The sequence below is a fragment of the Mesoplodon mirus genome (assembly GCF_964341445.2).
Source record: "Mesoplodon mirus genome assembly, chromosome: 14".
Lineage (NCBI taxonomy): Eukaryota > Metazoa > Chordata > Mammalia > Artiodactyla > Ziphiidae > Mesoplodon > Mesoplodon mirus.
The window spans coordinates 87,219,849-87,243,816 of NC_138990.1; the positions used below are offsets into that span (position 1 = coordinate 87,219,849).

Genomic DNA, 23,968 nt, shown 5'->3' on the forward strand with positions numbered 1-23,968 from the left:
TAGATAGCTCCATAACAGTGGAATCATACATTTTTTTTCTTTTTGTGACCGACTTATTTTGCTTAAATTGCATCCTCAAAGTTCATCCATGTTGTAGCATGTGTCAGAGTTTCCATCCTTTTTAAGGCTGAATAATATTCCATTGTATGTATGTACCACATTTGTTTATCCATTCATCCATCAGCGGCCACTTGAGTAACTTCCACCTTTTGGCTCTTCTGAATAGTGCTGCTGTGAATATGAGCATATAAATATATCTCCTTGAGACCCTGCTTTTAAATTCTTTTGGTATAGACCCAGAAGTGGAATTGCTAGATCATATGGTCATTCTATTTTTATGTTTTTGTGGAACTGCCATACAGTTTTCGATAGCAGCCATACCATTTTACATTACCATCAATAGTGCATAAGGATTTAAATTTTTTCACCTTCTCACCAACACTTAATACTTTCTGTGTGTTTTGTTTTTTTCTGTGTGTTTTTTTTTTTTTTTATAATGGCCATGTCAGGTATGAAGTGACAACTTATTGTGCTTTTCATTTGCATTTTGCTGATGATTATTGACTTGAACAACTTTTCATGGTCTTGTTGACCAGGTGTATATCTTCTTTGGAGAAATGTCTATTCAAGACCTCTACCCATTTTTTTTTTTTTTTTGCAGTACGCGGGCCTCTCACTGCGGTGGCCTCTCCCGTTGCAGAGCACAGGTTCCGGACGCGAAGGCTCAGCGGCCATGGCTCACGGGCCCAGCCGCTCCGCGGCATGTGGGATCCTCCCGGACCAGGGCACGAACCCGTGTCCTCTGCATCGGCAGGTGGACTCTCAACCACTGCGCCACCAGGGAAGCCCCCTCTACCCATTTTTGAATTGGGTTTTTTTTTGTTTGAGTTGTAAGAATTCTTTATATATTCTAGATATTAACCCTTTATCAGATTTATGATTTGCAGATACTTTCCCCCATTCTGTAGGTTGCCTTTTAGCTCTCTTGATTGCATATTTTGATACAGAGTTTTAAGTTTTGATGTCTAATTTATATATTATTACTTTTTTTAATTTATTTTTTTATTTTCCAGTTTTTATTTTTCCTACTGAAGTGAATCAAAAGAGTTAATCTGAGTTCTGGTGAAACCCTTTACCATTGAATGCTGTGATGGATTTAAACTCAAATTTGTAAATTTCCTTGTTAAAACTAAATTATATATGAAAGATTCAAATTGTACCTGTCTTTATTTTAATCTAGAGATCTTTAATATTTCAAATTTACTGAAAAATAACCAAAGCAGAGCTTATGTAATTAAGATTTCTCTCTTTAAAAAAACAACAGAAGTATTAACATTAGTTTTCTTTGAGAAGGGTCTTTCACTGATTATATGCACCTGTATTTTTTTTAATTTGGTTTGTATTTTTTAAATTAATTTTTATTGAAGTATAGCTGCTTTACAATGTTGTGTTAGTTTCTTGTTGTACAGCAAAGTGAATCAGCTATATGTATATATATATCCACTCTTTTTTAGATTTCTGTCCCATTTAGGTAAGCACAGAGCATTGAGTAGAGTTCCCTGTGCTATACAGTAGGTTCTCATTAGTTATCAATATTATACATAGTAGTGTTTTTATGTCAGTCCCAATCTCCTAGTTCATCCCACCTCCCCCTTCCCTCGGTAACCATACGTTTGTTCTCTACATCTGTGACTCTATTTCTGCTTCGCAAATAAGTATTTTGAGTTTATTTTTGTGTATGGTGTTAGGGAGTGTTCTGATTCAATGCAATCCCTATCAAATTACCAAGGACATTTTTCACAGAATTAGAACAAAAAATTTTACACTTTTTATGGAAACACAAAAAACCCCAAATAGTGGAAGCAATCTTGAGAAAGAAGAACAGAGCTAGAGGACTTAGGCTCCCTGACTTCAGACTATACAACAAAGCTACAGTAATCAAAGCAGTATGGTACTGGCACAAAAACAGAAATATAGGTCATTGGAACTATTGATTTTCTAGAAAGTCCAGAAATAAACCCATGCAGTTATGGCCACCTAATCTATGACAAAGGAGGCAGAAACATACGGTGGAGAAAAGACAGTCTCTTCAATAACTCGTGCTGGGAAAACTGGAGAACTACATGTATATATTTTTATTTTTGTTGCCTGTCCCCTTAGAGGCATTTTTTAATATATGGAGTGCAAATTCATTCTTTTACACATGGATATTTAGTTGTCCCAGCAATGTTTGCTGAAAAGACTATTCTTTCCCTATGAATTTTCTTGGCCTTTTTGTCAATTCATCATAAATGTTAGTGTTTATTTCTGGACTGTCAGTTCTATTCTCTTGATCTATATATCTGTTCCTGTGCCAGTACCACCCTGTTTTGATTACTGTAGCTGTGTGATAAGTTTTGAAATCAGAACTTGAGTCCTCCAGCTTTGTTCATCATTTTCCAGATTGGTTTGGCTACAGTGGGTCCCTTGAATTTCTGTATGAACTTTGGGATCTGCTTGTCAATTTTTGCAAAGAAAAAAAGCCAGTTGGCATTTTGTTAGGAATTGCCTTGAATCTGTACATCAATATGGGAATATTGCCATCTTAACAATATTAAGTCTTCCAATCCATTGGGCCAGTTTTCCATTTATTCTGATCTTCTATAATTTCTTTCAATAATGTTTTGTGGTGTACTAGTTTTATTTATTTATTTATTTTGATAAATATATTCTTAAGTATTTTATTCTTTTTTATGCTGTTGTGAATGGAATTGTTCTATTTCATTTTTGGATTGTTCACTGTGTATGGACATGCAATTGATTTTTGTCTGTTGAGCTCACATCCTAAACTTCAATGAACTTGCTTATTCGTCCTAGTTGGTTTTTGTATGATTTCCTTCCTGTTTTCTGTGTAGAAGATCATGTCATCTGCAAATAGAGATACTCCTTCCTCTCCTTTCTGGATTTCTTTAAATTGCTTTCTAGATTGCCCTGGCTAGAACCTCCAGATGATAAGAGGAAGTATGGACATACTTGTGTTGGCCTTATCCTAAGGAAAGAGCATCTGCTCTTTCACTATTCAGTATAATGTTAGCTGTGCATCTTTTGTAAATGCCATTCATCTGTTTGGGGAAGTCCCTTTCACTTATAGTTTACTGAATGATTTTATCATTAAAGAGTGTTGGATTTTGTTGAGGTAAATAGTAGCTTTTAACATGTGATACATTGTTGGGATATAAGATAAGTTTTTACGGCTTATCTGGAAAAGGTTATATGAAAATACTAAAATTTATTTGCCAAATACCAAAGCTATAAGAATTTTTTAAATGGAAAAGTTATTTGAAAGCTGTTTATAATTATTATAAAGCTTGAAAGAGATGATGGAAGGCTGTAGGGTTTGGAGTGTTCCAAAGAATTGTAAGATACGGATTATTGGAAAGGAGGAAGAAATGCCTTTTGGGATGAATATAAATCTAATCATGCCCTGTTTTAAGAGGCTGGACTAAGTTTATGATTCTTAGTCATTGGCGTATTTATTTCCAATTGTAATATTTATTTCCCAGTGATATGTCAGGCAGTGTCAGGGTAATAAGAAGCCCTGGAATAAATATCACATTTTTAAAGGGTTTTTTGTCCAATGGTGTTTTAATTAGTTTGTTGGCTTTTTAAAAATTTAAACATTTTACTTTGAAGTAATTGTAGATTCTCATGAAGTAGTAAGAAATAATATAGAAAGATTGCTTTTCCCCTTTACCTAGTTTCCAACAATGACATCTTGCAAATCTGTAACAATATATCACAACCAGGATAATGACATTGATACAGTCAGGCTACTTAATGTTTACACCACCACAAGGGTCCCTTATGTTGCCCTGTAATAGCTACATCCACTTCTCTCTTATTCCCATTCCTTTCTTAACCCCTGGCAACCATTAATCTAGTTTCTATTTCTATAATTTTGTCATTTTAAGACTCATATTGGTGAAATCATACAGTGTGCAGTCATTTAGTATTGACTTTTTTTCACTCAGCATAATTCTCTGCAGAATATTCAGTATCAACAGTCTGTTCATTTTTACTGATGTGTAGTATTCCATGGTATGGATGTACTATAATTTGTTTAAATATGTACCTGTTGAATGACAACTTGGTAGTTTTCTAGTTGTTCACTTTTACAAATAAAGCTGCTATAGACATTCCTCTGCAGGTTTTTGATGAACATAGGTCTTTATTACTATTGCTGGGTCATATGGTAATTGTATGTTTTAAATTTTTGAGAACTTCCACACCATTTGTACCATTTGGCGTTTGTACCATTTTACATTCTCACTGGTAATGTGTGAGTGATCTCATTACTCCACAGCCACACCAGCATTTGATGTTGTCATTATTTTTTTTAAATTTATTCTATTTTTATTATTTATGTTTTGGCTGCGTTGGGTCTTCGTTGCTGCATGGGCTTTCTCTAGTTGCAGCGAGCAGGGGCTACTCTTTGAGGTGGTGCGTGGGCTTCTTATTGTGGTGGCTTCTCTTGTTGCAGAGTGTGGGCTCTAGGCTTATGGGCTCTAGAGCGCAGGCTCAGTAGTTGTGGCTCATTGGCTCTAGAGCGCAGGCTCAGTAGTTGTGGCTCACAGGCTCTAGAGCACAGGCTCAGTAGTTGTGGTGCACGGGCTTAGTTGCTCCACGGCATGTGGGATCTTCCCAGACCAGGGCTGGAACCCGTGTCCCCTGCATTGGCAGGTGGATTCTTAATCACTGGGAAGTCCTGTCGTTATTTTTTATTTTAGCCATTCTCTGATAGGTGTGTTGTGATATTTCATTGTGGTTTTAATTTCCATTTCCTTAATGATTAATGGTGTTGAACATCTTTTCATGCCCTTATTTCCCATCTCTGTCCTGTTCAGTGAAATGTATATGTTTTTGCCCCCTTTGGGGGACTGGATTGTTTAAAAATTTTTTTTTTTACTCCTCAATTTTGAGAGTTCTTTGTAAGTTTTTTATTGGATATGAAATTTGCAAATCTTTTCTTCCAGTCTGCAGCTGGGAGAGAGAGAGGCACCTCATTACTGCTAAGTGGGAATGAAAGCTGTCTCCCCATGTTGTCTCTACTGACATCACAGGGAGGGGCAGCTCATTACTAGCCATCAGGGGTGAAAATAGTTCTGGGATCTTGCTTCACCATCTCTAATTCCACATTGGCCTGGATGTTGGGGTTCCTTATTAGAGTTTTGAAAGGATAGATCTCAAGCTCCTCACTTGGCTTTTGCTGGTGTGAGTGTGGGTGAGGCCACAGTGTTTTTCTGTGATATTTGGCTGGAAGAGAGCGGTTATTGTCTAAAAGTTTTGTGTCTTGCTAAACTTTACCTTTGCTTGTTTTTAAGCTAATGAGAGCAGGTTTTTGTTAGAGCTTTTGTGCTCTTTGTGCTCTTCTGTGCTCTTTGTACATGGGTCGCTGTCTTCACCTCCAAGTCTGGGATATTTGAAATAAAAAGAAAACCCAGGGATCTCACTACCTTGTTACTCCTCAGGTCCCAAGGTCCCTAGCCAGTTTGCCTTTTTCTCTACACCTTTCAGATTCTTTTTAAGTTTGTTGTGTATATAATATCCAGGATTTTTAGTTGTGCTTAGCAGGAGGAATAGGGAAAAGTACATCTCCTCCATTATGTGAGAAATAGCACCATAATTTAAAATATTTTTATATGAAATCAAATGTGGCACTAAAATTAAATAGAATGCCAGGTTATAACTTTATAGGTAAAACACAGAAATCTCAAAGAAATGTTATACTTATCTTTAGGCACTGATCCTATACCCCAGAAAGAGGTACTAGTTCTTTTTCCTATTGTTAATGGTAAATATTAGGTTGTAGGCCAAGCTTCTGTAACAAAGAGACTCAAATACAATGGCTCAAATAAGGTAGAACTGTATTTTTCTCTCATATCCAGGGTAGGAAAGAAAGCTCTGCTTCTTGAGGTCTTCTGAGGAACCAAACTGGGTGGGCAGCTGAGCCATCCTTACATTTGGCTTCCCAAGGTTGTTCTAGACATCACCATTTTCAGTTGGCAAAGGTAATGGTGATGGTAATGATGGCTGTGGTAGGGAAACATAGAGGTCAGGAACTTGATTTTTTTAAGGACAGGAACCAGAAGTTGTACTTACTGCTTTTGCTCACATCCCATTGGCCTACACCTAGTCACATGGTCACATCTGGCTGCAGAAGAAACTGGAAATGTCTCTGCTGGTAGTCATGTGACCAGCAGAAGTTGGGGTAAGGGACCTCTGTTACTAAAACAAAAAAGGTGAGTCTTTGCTTTTGTTACTTCAGTGAAAATTTTTAGAAGAAATTAACTGTGTGGTCTTATTTATCATGAGCCATTTTATTCTATATTTAGCTGTCTTTTTCTTGTTGTGTTCTTACCTGTTTCATTATAAAAGATCAACATTACCTTCATGGTCAGGTCTAATCCTAGATAGGAATCTAATTTTTATATAACTATTTGGACTACGTCAAGTAAGAATTTGTTTATATCTTCTAGGGTTTACAGAGTCCACAGGGAATAGGATGCAAGCCAGAAGCTGTATGTAGTCACATTATTATTGAGAGCCATGAAAAAGGATGTTTCAGGACTCTAACAGCTGAACGGCCACAATTGGACAGCCACCCTTGTGTTTTCAGATCTGCTGAACCCTCAGAAATGATCAGAGGACCACGGAGCCCATCATCATGGACAACCAGGCACATCAACCTTGCCAAGTCACTGGACCAGAACAACTCCCATTTCAAAGTTTGGAATTCATTGCAGTTACAAAGTCATTCCCCATTTCAAAACTTTGTAGGTGATGACTTGAAAATTAGCAAGGGTCTTCGAATGCCATTCCGTGAAAAGTTGGACCCTTGGCTGTCAGAATTAGTAGAACCTGCTTGTATGTCACCTGAAGAAATGGATTGTCAGTCTTCATCACAAATGCTGCCCCCAGAACCCATGAAAAAGTTTACTACCTCCATCACTTTCTCATCTCACCGACATTCTAAATGCTTTTCAGATTCCTCTTTTCTTAAGGTTGGTGGTACTGAAGGTAGCCAGTGTACTGGAGCATCTGTGGGGCTAGTTAATTCTCATATCACTGAAGAGCAAGATCCTCCTAGAGATCTAAAAGAGAAAATCTCTTCCCCTTCATCATTTAAAATCATTAGTCAGTCACCAGATAAAGTTGTGACTATTTTAGCAGAAAATAGTAGGCAAAGCCAAAAATTATCTGTTGAACATTCTCACCAAGAAGAAAAACCCTTAGAAAGATCAGATTTTAAAGGCAGTCATTCTAAGCCCAGTACCAGTGCAAATGATAGCAATTTCAAGGAAGTTCATTTTTCTGAAAACGATGCTCTCATTAGCATGGGCAGACCAAGTTCCACACTAGGAGTAAAAGAGAAGAATGTAACTATAACTCCAGATCTTCCTTCGAACATTTTTCTTGAACAAGAGCTCTTTGAACAAAGCAAAGCCTCACATGCAGATCACCGTGTGAGAAAACACAATTCTCCCCCTCCTCAACATCAGGATTATGTAGCTGCAAATCTCCCTTGTCGTATTTTTCTTGAAAAACGAGAACTCTTTAAACAAAGCAAGACCCAACATAAAGAAAATCTGTTGAGAGAAAACCACTCTCCCCTTCCTCAAAGTCAGGATTATATAGCTTCAGACCTTCCTTCTCCCATTTTTCTTGAACAACGTCAGCTCTTTGAACAAAGCAAAGCCCCAGATGTAGATCACCACATGGGAAAACACCATTCTCCCTTTCCTCAAGGTCAGGATTGTATAGTAGAAAAGAGTAATGAACATAAGCCTAAATTACACATTTCTGATATGATAAATGTTGAAGCCGAATTCAGTGATGTGGCCTCCCCATCAGCCCCAAATCAATGTACAGTAGTAACATCTGCATCTACTCCACCTTCAAATAGAAAAGCACTTTCTTGTGTTCGTATAACTCTTTGTCCCAAGACTCCTTCCAAGTTGGGTAGTGGAACCTTAGATAAAAGATTTCATTCATTGGATCCTGCCTCTAAAACAAGGATGAATAGTGAGTTTAACTCTGACCTACAGACTATATCTTCAGAATCATTGGAACCAACCTCCAAATTATTGACCAGTAAACCTGTAGCACAGGATCAAGAATCTTTAGGTTTTCTAGGACCTAAATCTTCACCGGACTTCCAAGTCATACAGTCTTCTCTTCCAGATAGTAATATTATTTCTCAGGACCTGAAAACCATACCTTTTCAGAATAGCCAGATAGTAACCTCCAGGCAAACACAAGTGAACATTTCAGATTTGGAAGGATATTCCAATCCAGAAGGGACTCCGGTATCTGCAGTTCGGTGAGTCTCATTGTGATTGCAAGCAAGCTGATGGAATTTATGATAAAGGGTTTAAAATACTTAAGCAAGTGTAAGTTCTTTGGGGAGAGGCAGTATGATTTCTCTTAGGGGAGATTGTATCTGCCTAAGCTAGAATTCTTTCAAGGAATAAACACATAACTAAGAGAAAACACCTGAGTAATGTATTTATACTCTCAAAGAGCTTTTGGAAAATGACTTGACATCAAGTATTTTAAAACACTGAATTACTCTAAGAAGAATCTTTGATCATTGAGTGGTACAATTTACTAATTCCTTATTTATTACATTGGAAATATGCTGAAGACCAGGTTTTGCTTCCTCTCCCCCTCTCTCTTTGTTTCCATTTCATGATTCCCCTCTAATATTTAGTACCTAGAATGAAAAAAAGTGAAATTTCCTGGCAGACATCACTTCAGCCAAGTTGTCAAGGTTAACATCACCAGTAATGCACGTCAACCTAATGTGGTCCCTGATGTGATGCCTTATTACTTCACAATGATTGTAGGAATGGAAACCCAACTCAGGGATAAATGCATTAGATTTATACTGTTCAGATTGATTTTAAGGCTGTCATTGATTCAGTTTTACATTAATGAGTCTTTTACCATATGGCTAAACGAATTACCGTCTGTGTTTAATGTTTCCACCTTATAGTTGAGAAGGTAGTATTTCATAGTGGAGAACACTGGCCTTACAAAGAGGGAAAAGATGTTTAATCCACATCCGCATGTGGTAGTCATTGCAGTGAGGGACTTAAATATGTTATCTCATTTAATACTTGTGATGACCCTATGAGGTAGGTGGTGGTATCCTTATTTGCCCTCTGGGAAACTGAGACACTGACATTGCTACCTTTTCAGCAAACCGCATTGTCTCAAATAATGCAGTCTGTTCAGTCTAAGCAAGAGCTTGTTCACCACGTGGTACTGTCTCTCCCAAATCCTAAACCCTACTTAAACTATTCTATCAACTGTCCTCTTGGACAAGTCATTTAATATCTTTGGCACTCATATATGGATGATTGATGGAAGGAAAGGGTTGGAAAGCTTAAACGTCCATTACAGCTTAAAAAATTAGTGGTTGAGAATTGGATTGGGGCAGGAAAAAACAAGGTCAGTCTCTGATTTCAATACTATTATAAATAGTAGAGTGTTATAGAGATCAGTACTGTGTGTGAAAAATGTTTAGAAATTAAAAGATTGACAAGTTTACATACAATACTTAAACTCTTCTAAGTGATAAAATGCCAAGTTATTGGAGCTGAACTCCTTGAATGAGAAGAAAATTATAGATGATTTTAAATATGAACTAATAATATTGCTGTTTGTTCAGAATGTACTAAATGCCAGGCATTGTAGTCAATGTGTATATCATTTTATACTTAGTATAATCATCCAGAGGTAGATATTATTACCTCAATTTTATAGATTTTAAAAATCTAATACTTAGAGAAATTAAATGTTTTGTCCAAGATCACATGGCCATTAAGTGTTGGAGGTGGCATTTGAACCTAGGTTTGTCTGACTCCAGAGTCCGTAAATAATTCAAACTGTATATACGTATACACACTTATCTATGTGTGTGTGTATGTGTGCATATATATATGCATAAAACATTTATATATGTGTTAAACTTTTTTATTTTGGGATTATTTTAGACTTAGAGAGGAGCTGCAAAAAATAGTAGAGTTCCTGTGTTATTTATTGCAGTGTCCCTATTACCCTGAAATGTAGCAGCTCAAAACAATAAATATCCCAAAGTTTCTGTGGGTCAGAGATCTAGGCATGGCTTAGCTGGGTGCTTCTGGCTTAGGGTCTCTCACAAGTTTGCAAACAAGGTATTGACTACAGCTGTGGTCCCATCTCAAGGCTTGACTAAGAGAATGTCCTTCCAAGCTCACTCACGCAGTTATTGGCCAGAAATAATCAGTTTCTTCTTTCCATATGGCAGCTATGACAGCAAAGCTTTTCTCAGAGTGAGCAATTGAGACTGCAGGAGAAGGTGCTGAAGACAAAACCCACCGTCATTACTTTGTAACCTAACCTTGGAAGTGAATCTCACCACATCTGCCACATTCTACTAGAAAGAAATGAATCACTATTTCCAGCCAATCCTCAAGGGTTAGGGATTACACAAGTGCATGAATACCAGGAGGCAGAGATCATTGGGGGGATTTTTTTTTTTTTTTTTTTTGGCCACGCCGTGTGGCATGAGGGATGGGATCTTAGTTCCCCGACCAGGGATCGAACCCTTGCCCCCTGCATTGGGAGCGTGGAATCTTAACCACTGGACCACCAGGGAAGTCCCATTGGGGGCATATTTTAGAGGTTGCCAATATACCCTTTGCTAAAGCTTCCCCTTATGTTAACATCTTACCCTAACATCATAACCATAAAACATTTACCAAAACTAAGAAATTCTCCTTCATATAAAATTATAATTAAATGTATAGACCAATTTGGATTTCACCTGGTTTTTCCACAAATGAACCTCTTTGTTTCAGATCCATCCCATAATCTCACCTTGCATGTAGTTGTGTCCTTAATCTCCTCCAATCTGTGTCAGTTTCTCAGACTTCCCTTGTTTTTCATTAACCTTCACACTTTGAAGAGAATTAGTTATTTTGGAGAAAGTCTTTTCCATTTGGCTTTGTCTGATGTTGTCTCAAGATTAGACTGAGGTTATACGCTTTCAGTGCATTTCATCAGGGAGCACATTAAGTTGATACGCAAGACTAGTGATGTTAACCTTGATCACTTGGCTAAAGTAGTATCTACCAAGATTCTCCACTGTAAACTTAATGTTTTTCCTTTGTAGATATTAAATTTTTTTGATACTAAATATTTAAGGGAGATACTGATAGACTATGCAAATGTCCTGTTTCTGCTTAAACTTTGACCACTAATTTTAAGCATCCTTCAGTGGATCTTGCTTGTAGCAATTATTACTCCGGTATTCTAATGGAGTTTTCATATTTCCTTTATTCCTTCTACATTTATTAATTGGAATTCTTCTGTAAGCAAGAGCTGTTGTTCCTCTCCCATTTATTTATTCCTTTAGTTTTCCATGTACATTAGTATGAACTCAGGGGTATTTATTTCATTCTTTGGATTACAATCCAATACTACTCAAATTGTTTTAGTTTTAGCTATTGAGAACATTTTCATGTTGGCTCCTGTACCTTGCCACAACCCTGAAATCAACTATTTCCCCAAAGAACCCTCTTTTTTTTTTTTTTTGGAGAATAAGATTGTTTTTCCTAGCTTTATTAGATAAAATTGACATATAACATTGTTTAAGTTTAAGGTATACAGTGCTTTGATTTGATACACTTATATTGCAAAATAATTACCATCATGGCATTAGCTAACACCTCCATCACGTCACATAGTTATCATTACTGTTTTTGTATTAAGAAATTTAATATCTACTCTCAACTTTCAACTATATAGTACATTATTGTTAACTGTCATCACAATGCTGTGCATAGATCCCCAGAACTTATTCATCTTCTAATTGGAAGTTTGTACCCTTTGACCAGTATCTCCCCATTTCCCCCACCCTCCAGCCCCTGGTAAACAGCATTCTACTCTGTTTCCACAAGTTTGGCTTTTTTAGGTTCCACATGTAAATGGTATCATACAGTATATCTCTTTCCCTGTCTGGTTTATTTCACTTAGCATGATGCCCTCAAGGTCCATCTATGTTGTTGTTGTAAATGACAGGATTTCCTTCTCTCTAACAGCTGAATAATATCCCTTTGTGTATATATACACCATGTCTTTCATTTCATTTCATTTCATTTTATTGTGCCGGGTCTCAGTTGCAGCTCACAGGCTCCTTAGTTGTGGCATGCAAACTCTTTTTTTTTTTTTTTTTTTTTTTTTTTTGCGGTACGTGGGCCTCTCACTGTTGTGGCCTCTCCCGTTGCGGAGCACAGGTTCCGGACGTGCAGGCTCAGCGGCCATGGCCCACGGGCCCAGCCGCTCCGTGGCATGTGGGATCTTCCCGGACCGGAGCTCGAACCCATGTCCCCTGCATCGGCAGGCGGACTCTCAACCACTGCGCCACCAGGGAAGCCCATGCAAACTCTTAATTGCGTCATGCATGTGGGATCTAGTTCCCTGAACAGGGATCGAACTCGGGCCCCTTGCATTGGGAGTGTGGAGTCTTAATGACTGCACCACCAGGGAAGTCCCTACACCATGTCTTCTTTATCCATTTATCCATTGATGGACACAAGATATGGTTGTTTCCATACCATGGCTATTGTAAATAATGCTGCAACAAATATGGGAGTGCAGATACCTGTTTCCATTTCCTTTGGATGTATACCCAGAGATGAGATTGCTGGATTATATGGTAGTTCTATTTTAATTTTTTAAAGAACCCCCCTACTGTTTTCCATTGTGGCAGCACTAATTTACATTCCCACCAACAGTGCACAAGGGTTCTGTTTTTTCTACATCCCTATCAACACTTGTTATTTGTTGTCTTTTTGATCATAGCCTTTTTGACAGGTGTGAGGTGATCTCATTGTGGTTTTGATTTGCATTTCCCTGATACATAGTGATGTTGAGCACCTTTTCATCTACCTGTTGGTCATTTGTATATCTTCTTTGGAAAAATGTCTATTCAGTTCTAGTTCCTCTGCCCATTTTTAAATCAGGTTGTTTTTTTGTTATTCGGTTTTATGAGTTCTTTATATATTTTGGATATTAATCGCTTATCAGATATATGGTTTGCAGATATTTTCTCCTCTTCTGTAGGTTACCTTTTCATTTTGTTGACTGCTTTGCTGTACAGAGAATTTGGGGTTTGATGGAGTCCTACTTACTGATTTTTGCTTTTGTAGCTTGTGCTTTTGGTGTCACATCCAAAAAAATCACTGGTGAGACCAATGTCAAGGAGTTTTTCCCTATGTTTTCTCCTAGGAGCTTATGGTTTCAGGTCTTATGTTTAAGTCTTAAACCCATTTCATATTAATTTGTGAGTGGTAAAAGTAGGAGTCCAATTTCATTTTTTTGGCATGTGGTTATCTAGTTTTCCCAACACCTCTTATTGCAGAGACTATCCTTCCCCTACTGAGTATTCTTGGCTCCCTTGTAAAATATTAGTTGACTCTATATGTGGGGGGTTATTTATGGGTTCTCTGTTCTGTTCCATTGATCTATGTATCAATTTTTGTGCCAGCACCATACTGTTTTGATCACTATAGCTTTGTAGTATAGTTTGAAATCAGGAAGTATGATGCCTCCATTTTGTTCTTTCTCAGAATTGCTCTGGCAATTCAGAGTCTTTTGTGGTTCCATATAAATCTTAGAATTGTTTTTCCTCTTGTTATGAAAAATGGCATTGGAATTTTGGTAGGGATTGCATTGACTCTGTCAATGGCTTTGAGTAGTATGGATGTTTAAACAATATTTATTCTTCTGGTTCATGAACACATTTCATGTGTCTTTCCATTTGTTTGCATCTTCCTCAGTTTCCTTCATCAAAGTCTTTTAGTTTTCAGTGAACAGATGTTTTAGCTCCTTGGTTAAATTTATTTCTAGGTGTTTATTGATTTGATGCTGTTGTGAATGGGATTGTTTTCTTTAGTTCTTTTCAGATATTTTGCTGTTAGTGTATAGAAACAACTGATTTTTGTATGTTGATTTTTGCATCCTGCAACTTTACTGAATTCATTGATTATTTCTAACAGTTTTTGGTGGAATCTTTAGGATTTTCTATTAGATATTAGATCACATCATGTACAAACAAAGACAACTTACTTCTTCCTTTCTAATTGGATGCCTTTTATTTCTTTTTCTTGCCTCATTGCTCTGCTTAGGACTTCCAGTGCTACGTTGAGTAAAAGTGGTGACAGTGGGCACTCTTATCTTGTTCCTGATATTAGAGGGAAAGCTTCAACCTTTCACCATTGAGTGTGATGTTGGCTGAGGGTTTGTCATACATGATCTTTATTATGTTGAATGATGTTTCTTCTATACTCAATTTGTTGAGAGTTTGTATCATTGAAGGATGTTGTATTTTATCAAATGCTTTTTCTGTATCTATTGAGATAGTCATATGATTTTTATCTTTTATTCTATTAAAGAAGCATATTGTATTTATTGATTCATATATGTTGAACTATCCTTACATCCTAGGGATAAATCCCAATTGATCATGGTGTATAATTCTTCTATGTGCTGTTGAATTCGGTTTGCTAATATTTTGTTGAGAAATTTTATGTCTGTATTCATTAGCTGTTGGTCTGTAGTTTTCTTGTAGTGTCTTCATCTAGCTTTGGATCATCATGGTAATACGATGGCCTCATAAAATGAGTTTTCAAATGCTCCTCCCTCTTCAATTTTTGGACACGTTTGAGAAGGATTGGTGTTAATTCTTCTTGAAATGTTTGTTAGAATTCACCACTTAAACCATCTGGTCCTGGACTTTTCTCTGTTGAGAAGATTTGACTACTGATTCTATCTCCTTACTCCATGGGTCTGTTTACATTTTCTCTTTCTTCATGATTCAGTCTTGGTAAGTTGTATGTTTCTGGCAATTTTTCCATCTCTGCCAGGTTATCCAATTTGTTGACATATAATTGTTCATAGTAGTCTCTTATGATCCTATATATTTCTGTGGTATCATTTGCTTTGTCTTCTCTTTCATTTCTGATTTTATGTATTTGAGTCCTCTCTTTTTTTCTTAGTCTAGCTAAAGGTTTGTCAATTTTGTTTATCTTCAAAAATCTAGTTCTTAATCTTACTGACCTTTTCTATTTTTCTGGTCTCTACTTCATTTATTTCTGCTCTGGTCTTTGTTATTTTCCTTTCTTGTGCTGACTTTGGGCTAGTCTGTTCTTTTTCTCATTTCTTGAGATGTAAAGTTATTTATTTGAGGCCTTTCTTTTTCCTTAATAAAGGCATTTAGCACTATAAATGTCCTTCTTAGAACTGCTTTTGTCTCATAGGTTTTGATATGTTGTGTTCACATTTTCATTTGTTTCAAGATATTTTTTGCTCTTCCTTTTGATTTTTTAGGCATATTTGTATTCAGTACTGTGTTGTTTAATTTCCACATATTTGTAGAATTTCCTGCTTCCCCCCAGTATTGATTTCTAGTTTCATATCATTGTGGTCAGAAAAGGTACTTGGTATGATTTAAATCTTGTTAAATTTGCTAAGATTTGGGGCTTCCCTCGTGGCGCAGTGGTTGAGAGCCTGCCTGCCGATGCAGGGGACACGGGTTCGTGCCCCGGTCTGGGAAGATCCCACATGCTGCGGAGCAGCTGGGCCCGTGAGCCATGGCCGCTGAGCCTGCGCATCTGGAGCCTGTGCTCTGTGACGGGAGAGGCCACAACAGTGAGAGGCCTGCGTACTGCAAAAAAAAAAAAAAAAAAAAAATTTGCTAAGATTTGTTTTGCAGCCTATATGTGATCTAACTTGGCGAATGTTCTGTGTATGCTTGATAAGAATGTATTCAGCTGCTGAATGTTCTGTATGTGTCTGTTAAGTCCGTTTAGTCTAAAGTATGCTTCAAGTCCAATGTTTCCTTGTTGATTTTGCTATCTGGGTGATCTATCCATTGTTGAAAAGTAGGGTGTTTAAAAACATAAAAGTGGGAGGAGTAAAAGGGTATTGATTTTGTATGTGATTGAAGTTAAGTTATCATATAAAATATATTGTTATCTGTAAGATGTTTATGTGAGCCTCAGGGTAACCACAAAGCAAAAACGTATAGTAGATTCACCAAAAAGAAGGCAGTCAGAAAATATTACTCCGGAAAATCACCAGTTCACAAAGGAAGGCGGCAAGAGAGGAAGAAAGGAACAAGAAATCTACAGAACAGCCAGAAAACAATAAGATGGTATAAGTAAGACCTTACCTATCAATAATTACTCTAAATGTAAATGAATTGAATTCTCCAATCAAAAGACTTGATGGACACAAAATCAAGACATGTGAGCTCAAAGTGAAGGAATGGAAAAAGATACTCCTTACAAGTAGAAACCAAAAGAGAGCAGGGCTCTCTACTTGTAGCAGACAAAATAGTAACAATAGGCAAAGGGGAGGTCATTATATAATTATTAAAGGGGTCAGTTCATCAAGATGATATAGCAGTCATACACACACACACACAGTACACATACACAAACACCCCCAACATCAAAGCACTTAAATATATTAAGCAAATACTAACATCTCAAGGGAGAAGTAAACAACAATACAGTAATAATCGAGGACTTCAGTACCCCACTTTCAACAATGGAAAGTGGTGTTTAGAAACCAATGAGGTTTGTTCATTGCTACTAGGATGACACTGCTTCTTGCCCCTCTGAGTGAATAAAACTAAAGATTATAGGTATTAGTTCATGCATATATGTACACCTATATTCATTTCCATCTCTATTATAATATGTGTGTATATATATATATGTATGTGTATGTATTTTTTTTTTAAACCACAAGTCGATGTTGATACCTCCAACTAGTCCAAAACCACAGGGTTGATTCTAGCCTTTTCCCTTTATTTATTTATAACTTCTTTCTCCAATGGTGATAAACATGGCTCTCATTATTTACAGTATATTTACCCTAGTATATAAATAAAGTTTCAGAATTCTTATCCCATACCCAGGTGAGAAGCAAATTTTCCAACTGGAGTACAGGTTTTATGTATAGTATCCAGTCCAGACATTGTTGCTGTTTCCTGGGTTAGCTTTTTTCTTCCTTATAGACTTCAGCATGAGGATGTGATTCATTTATAATACAGTTAGATTCATTTCTTATATCCTATATTCCATTTTGCCCCAATATCTTGGTTAATTTTTTTAAATTTACATACTATAAAATTTACATACTGTAAAATTTACTTTTTGTCGTGTATAGTTCTATCAGTTTTGATAAATCTACATCACAGTTCCATACAAAGCATTTCTGTCAGTCCAGAAATTCTTACATGCCATCCCTTTATAGACAGTCCCTCCCCTGACCCCTGGCAATTCCTGGTCTGTTTTCTTCCAAGTTTTACCTTTCCAGAGTGTCATGTAAATGAAATCATGAAATATATAATAGCCCTTTGGGTTTGGCTTCTTTTACTTTACAAAGTATATTTAAGATTTATCCGTCTCATTTTATGAATCAGTTTTTTACTTTTTGATGCTTTAGTACAAGCATAAAGCAATAAAAAGTTAAAAAAAATACAATTTATCGATACATTCACTCTTTGAAGGATATTTGGGTTGTTTCCAGTTTGGGGTGATTACAGTTAGAGCTGCTGAGTCATGTGGTATATGTTTGTGTTTAACTTTACAAGAAATGTTTAGAAGTAAATTATGCTTAACTTTTTCCAGGGTGGCTGTATCTTTGTATTTCCACTAGGAATATACAAGTGTTTCAGTTACTCTCTATCCTCCCTAACTTGTGGTATTGTCAGTATATTTTAACTATTATAATAGGGACTTTCCTCTATATGTTTCGCCTTGTGCTCCCCTTTTTTGGTCCTCAGAACAGAAAGCAAGGGCTTAATTTACCCCTCTCTTTTATGTGCTTCCTGTGGCTACTTTGTGTCAATGCCAGGTGGCTCAGTAAAGAGAAAAAAAAATCAACACAGGTTCACCTCACCCTCTTGAGACCACAACTTCTCTGGTAAAAGAGGAGGGTTTCCCTACCTCAGAATTTTAAACTTCTTCTGGTCCCTGTTACTGCTGTACCACTGCCTCCATGAGATTACTTGAGTGCTTGAGATTACTAGAAAGGGAAAAAAGAAAAACAGGGATTTTTTCACACTTTTTCTGCTTCCACTCCTCATGCCTGAATAGAGGGCTTCTGGAGGTCTTTCTGTCTGTGCTAATGTCCACTTCTAAGTGTCAGACTCTGTTATTGAGTTCAGGTCATTGAATACTAAAGGACACAATGATAAACTAACTCATCACCAATTTAATGGTACTTCAGATGTTGCTGGTCTTCACCAATTTGCCTGCTCCTATTTTTCAAGAGTCTTCTAATAGCTGCTCCATGTAGTTTGTCTAGGTTTTATAGCTGCACTTAGTGGGAGAGACAGAATGGGTTATGATTGATTACCCCAAACTGGAGCTGAATGTACTATTTTTCATTCTCATTAACAGCATATGCAAGTTCCATTGCAACACTTGGCATTTCCAGGGTTTTTAAATAAATAATTAATTAATTAATTAATTAATTTTTGGCTGCATTGGGTCTTTGTTGCTGCGTGCGGGCTTTCTCTAGTTGCGGCGAGCGGGGGCTACTCTTCATTGTGATGCGTGGGCTTCTCATTGCAGTGGCTTCCCTAGTTGCAGAGCATGGGCTCTAGGTGCACGGGCTTCAGTAGTTGTGGCACGTGGGCTCAGTAGTGGCTCGCTGGCTATAGAGCACAGGCTCAGTAGTTGTGGCGCACGGGCTTAGTTGCTCCGCAGCATGTGGGATCTTCCCAGAAAAGGACTCAAACCCGTGTCCCCTGTATTGGCAGGCAGACTCTTAACCACTGCGCCACCAGGGAAGTCCCTCATTATTTTTAATTTTAGCCATTCTAAATGTGGTGTGAAATGGTATGATATTGTGGTTTTAATTTGTTTTTCCCTGATGACTCATGATGCTGAGCATTGCTTCTGTGCTTCTTGGCCATTTTTATGTTTTTATGAAGTGTCCGTTTAATTTTTCCATTGGATTGTCTCATGACTTTAAGAATTTTTAATATATTCAAGGTACAGATTCTCTGTATATTGCAAATATTTTCTCACAATCTGTGGTTTGATTTTCATTTTCTTACTGGTGTCTTTTGATGAAGAAAAAGTTTTAATTTTTATGAAATCCAGTTTGTTAATTTTTCTATTGGAAGTATAGTTGATGTGCAATATTGTATAGGTTACAAGTGTACAATATAGTGATTCACAATTTTTAAAGGTTATACTCCATTTATAGTTATTATAAAATATTGGACATATTCCTTGTGTTGTACAATATATACAGCTTATGTAGCTTAATTTATGCATAATTGTTTGTACCTCTTAATTCCCTACCCCTATATTGCCCCTCGCCCTTCCCTCTCCCCACTGGTAACCACTAGGTTGTTCTCTATATCTGTTAGTCTGTTTCTTTTTTGTTATATTCACTAGTTTGTTGTATTTTTTAGATTCCACATGTAATTGATATCATACAGGACTTGTTTATCTCTCTCTGACTTAATTTCACTTAGCATGATACTCTCCAAGTCCATCCATGTTGTTGCAAATTTCATTCTTTTTATGGCTGAGTAGTATTTCATTGTGTGTGTGTGTGTGTGTGTTCATCAGTTAATGGACATTCTAAATTTTTCTTTCATGGTTAGTACTGTTTTGTGTCTTATCTAAAAATACTGCCTAACCCAGTGTTATGAAAATTTTCTCCTATATTTTCATCTTGAATTATAGTTTTAGCTTTATTTTTTAAGTTTGTGATCTATATCAAATTAATTTCTGTATATACTGTAATTTACACAGTTTAGGATCATTTTCTTTCACTGGATATTCCAGCACCATCTTTGAAATAATGATTATTTCCTTTTTGAACTTAGTTGGCACCTTTGTCAAAAATCAATCGGCCTTTTACATGTGGGTTTGTTTTTAAGAGTTTCTACTCTGTTCCTTTGAACTGTCTGTCTTTACACCCATACCATGGTGTTTTGATTACTGTAGCTTTATAATAAGTCTTGAAATCAGGTTATGTCCTCCAGCCTTGTTTTTATTTTCAACAATATTTTTTGCTCTTTTAGCTTCTATGCATTTCCGTATAAATTTTAGAATAGTCTTCTCAGTTTCTCCAAAAAAACCTCCTGAGATTTTGTTCAATGTTGCATTGAATCTATAGATCATTTTGTGAACGATTGACATCTTAGTAATATGGACTCTCCCCATGAATGAACATGTTTTTCCCTCCACTTATGTAATGTCTCTCAGTAAGATGTTGTAATTTTCAGTGTGTAGGCCTGCACATTTTTCATTAAATTTATTCCTCATTATTTTGTTTTATGACACTTTTGTATATGGTATTTTAGATTTTGTATTTTTTAGTTATTTGTTGCTTATATATACAAATGCTGTTGTCAAACCAGTTTACCAATACCAACAAGTTAATTTTAATTTTAATTTCTTACTCACTGGGTCAGAGCTTCCTTGCTTACTCCAGGATAATTTAGGCAATTTGTGTGCAGTGACCATAGGGAATTTAGGCAAGGTAATACTTCTGGTGGTTAAGTTGAGGCATACCTATTTGTCCTCAATTTGTGTCTAGTAACTTCCCTAAGATCTAGGGAGTGCTTTGTTTAAATTTAGTGATATCCTCAACTTTAATGTCTATTCTTCATAGACACTCATGTTGCCAGGGAATGAACAGCAGTTTTACTTCTTCCTTTCCAATCTTCATGTCTTTATTTTTTTGCCTAATGCACTGTTTAGGACATTCAGTATAATATTAAACAGAAGTAGTAAGAACAGTCATCTTACCTTATTCCCCATCTTTGCATGGGTGGGGGAGTGGATTTAGTGTTTCATCAAATTTGATGTTAGCTGTAGATTTTTATTAGATGCATTTTATGAGATTAAGGATGACCTCTTATATTCTTAGTTTGCTGTGAGTTCTGTGAGTGGGTGTTGAGTTTTGTCACATGCTTTTTCCTGCTGTATTATGATCATATTTGTTTTCTCCTTTCTGTTGATGTGAATTATATTGATTAGATTTCAAATATTATTCTTACTGGGATAAATCCCACTTGATTATGATATATTGTCCCTTTTTATATTTATTGCTGAATTCAACTTGCTAATATTGGTCTATAATCTTCTTGGAGTGTCCGGATAGCAGAGTTACAGTGGCTTTTAAGAAAAAAACCTCTTTCTCATTTTCTGAGTTTGTGTCAGAATGGTATTATTTGATTTAAATCTACCATATTACATTTTGCTTTCAATTTGTACCATATGGTTTTTGTTCTTTCTTGCCTTCTTTTGTATTAATGATTTATCTTTTATTATTCCATTTTATTCTCCTTATTGGCTGTTTTAATATACATCTTTGTTTATTTTTTAGTGGTTGTGGCCATCCCACAGAAGTGGGATGGGCTCCCACCCAAAATTTTGCTCAGATACCTAGGCTTAGGACACTCCTCAAACCCAGAGAATTTGAGAGGAAGTTTATTACTCACACGGGGACCCCTGGGAAGAGTTGGGTGGGCACAAGCAGGTCCAGGCTGGCTTGGGCATAGCAGAGAGGGCTTTGTAGGGTGGAACTGAGAAAAAAGTCTATATATGGGCAGTTTAAATTTTCTGCTGGTGCCAAAGGAGGAGGCAGTCATACTCAGGCTTTCTTATCAGCCTTTCCAGATGTAGAGTAAAAAGGTGAGGCTTAAAAAGAAGTCAGTAATCAAAAATTGTGTCCGACTATTGCAATAGTTATTGTAGAGATTATCATATGTATTCCTAATTTATGTATTATCCTTCTTGCTAGATACAATCTACCTAATTAATATTTTGTTAGGAATTGTACATTTGTGTTCATGGGGGATATTCAGCTATAATTTTCTTCTCTTGCAATGTCTTTGTCTGAGTTTGGTATGAGCATTGGGCTGACCTCATAAGTATATCGGAACACTGAAAGAATTTGTGTAAGATTGGTACTATTTCTTTCTTAGATATTTGGCAGAATTCACCATTTTGGCCTGGAGTTTTTATTATAGGTTCAATTTCTTTAGTAGATTTGACTATGCAGATTTTTTTTTCTCGTGTCAGTTTGGAAAGTATTCTTCAGTTAAATAAGTTGTCAAAAATTGTTGGCATGAGTTATTTTCACAATATCCTCATATCCTTTCAATTTCTGAATCTCCAGTGATACTAGCTTTCTTATGTCTGATATTAGTAATTTGTGTTTTATCCTTTTTCTGTTTGGTCACTCTTGCTAGGGCTTTAGCAGTTTGGGTTTTTATGATCCTCTGATGTGTTTTTTCTGTTTCATTAATTGCTGCTGTATCTTGTTTTCTTTTTTTTTCTGTTTTGGGTTTAACTTAACTTTTTCTATCTTTCTGAGAATAGATACTTTTTTAACATATTCATTAATTTTTAGCTTTCTTTTCTAGTGTACACAGATTTTTATGTAGTTTTTCATCATCATCTTTGTACAAAATATTTTCTCATATGATAACTTTTTCTTTGATCCATGGCTATGTAGAGATGTGTTTCTTAATTTCCAATTATATAAGAACATATAAATGATTTTTTATTTTTAGTTAACTCTTTTTGTCATTGAGATTATATTCTGAATGATCTTAGTATACTTAAATTTATTTAGAACTGGTTTATGATATGATATATTTTTATTTTGATCAGTGTGCAATTGAAAGAAATGTGTATTCTGCCATTGCTTCTTGTGATATTCTGTGTATGTTACTTTGGTCCATTTGGTCAGCTGTTATGTTGAAATCTTCATTTTTGCTGAATTTTTGTCTGCTTGTTTAATCAGCGTTTGAGAACAGCATGTTAATACCTCCTTTTTTCTCCTTAGCCGTGTGGTAGTAAGTTATTGACCTACTGCCCCATCACTCTCATCGTTTCCTATGAAAAGAACATTCTCCTACATAACCAGTAAAGCTGTGAAAATCAGGAAATTAATATGAATGTGTTATAGACACTATTCCAGTTTTTCCAATTGTCCCAGTAAGATTTTTTATAACAAAAAGGAGCCATTCAAAATCACATGTTGCTTTAGTTGTCATGACTCTTTAATTTCCTTTAATCTGGAACAGTTCTTCAGTCTTTCCTTCACTTTCATTACCTTGACACATTTAAAAAAATATATTTATTTATTTATTTTTTTATGGCTGTGTTGGGTCTTCGTTTCTGTGCGAGGGCTTTCTCTAGTTGTGGCAAGTGGGGGCCACTCTTCATCACGGTGCACGGGCCTCTCACTATCGCGGCCTCTCTTGTTGCAGAGCACAGGCTGCAGACCCGCAGGCTCAGTAATTGTGTCTCACCGGCCCAGTTGCTCTGCGGCATGTGGGATCTTCCCAGATCAGGGCTCGAACCGGTGTCCCCTGCATTGGCAGGCAGATTCTCAACCACTATGCCACAAGGGAAGCCCTACCTTGACACTTTTGAAGGTTACAGGTCAGTTGCTTTGTAGAGTGTTTTTCAGTTTGGGTTTCTCTGATGTTTCTTCATGATTAAGTTCAGGTGAGATATTTTTGGTAGGGGTATCACAGAATTGACATTGAATTCTTCTTATAACATCTTAGCAGCTGTCGTACACTTCTATTTGTCCCACTGCTAACAGTGATCACTTTAATTACTTAATAAGGTTCTGGGCTAGGTTCCTCAACTGGAAAGTTACTGTTTTCCACTTTGTAACTAAGTGTTTTATGGGGAGGAACTTTGAAATTATGTAAGTATCTCAGTCCTCAGCAGACTTTTAGTTTATTTATATCTGTACAGAATCATGCTTTCATTCAGTGGGTTATGATTTATTACTATCTTTTCTTCACTCTTTATTTTAAAAATACATAGACTTAACAAGAGATTACCAAAATAGTCCAGAGAGTTCCAGGTATCTATCG

General features: G+C 36.4%; 1 protein-coding gene across 10 annotated transcripts in view; it reads left to right on the plus strand.

Annotated features, from left to right (window-relative positions):
* The window catches only part of ALMS1 (ALMS1 centrosome and basal body associated protein), a 249,532-nt gene that overhangs the window by 115,965 nt on the left and 109,599 nt on the right, over nt 1–23,968 (plus strand). For all 10 annotated transcript variants that reach the window (XR_014295936.1, XR_014295937.1, XM_082642966.1 and 7 more), the window contains one exon: nt 6,516–8,359. Coding sequence is in view for 8 of the 10 variants with exons in the window: in XM_082642966.1 (XP_082499092.1) it covers nt 6,516–8,359 (1,844 nt within the window). In the remaining 2 variants the exon portion in view is untranslated. The remainder of the gene's footprint in view (nt 1–6,515; nt 8,360–23,968) is intronic.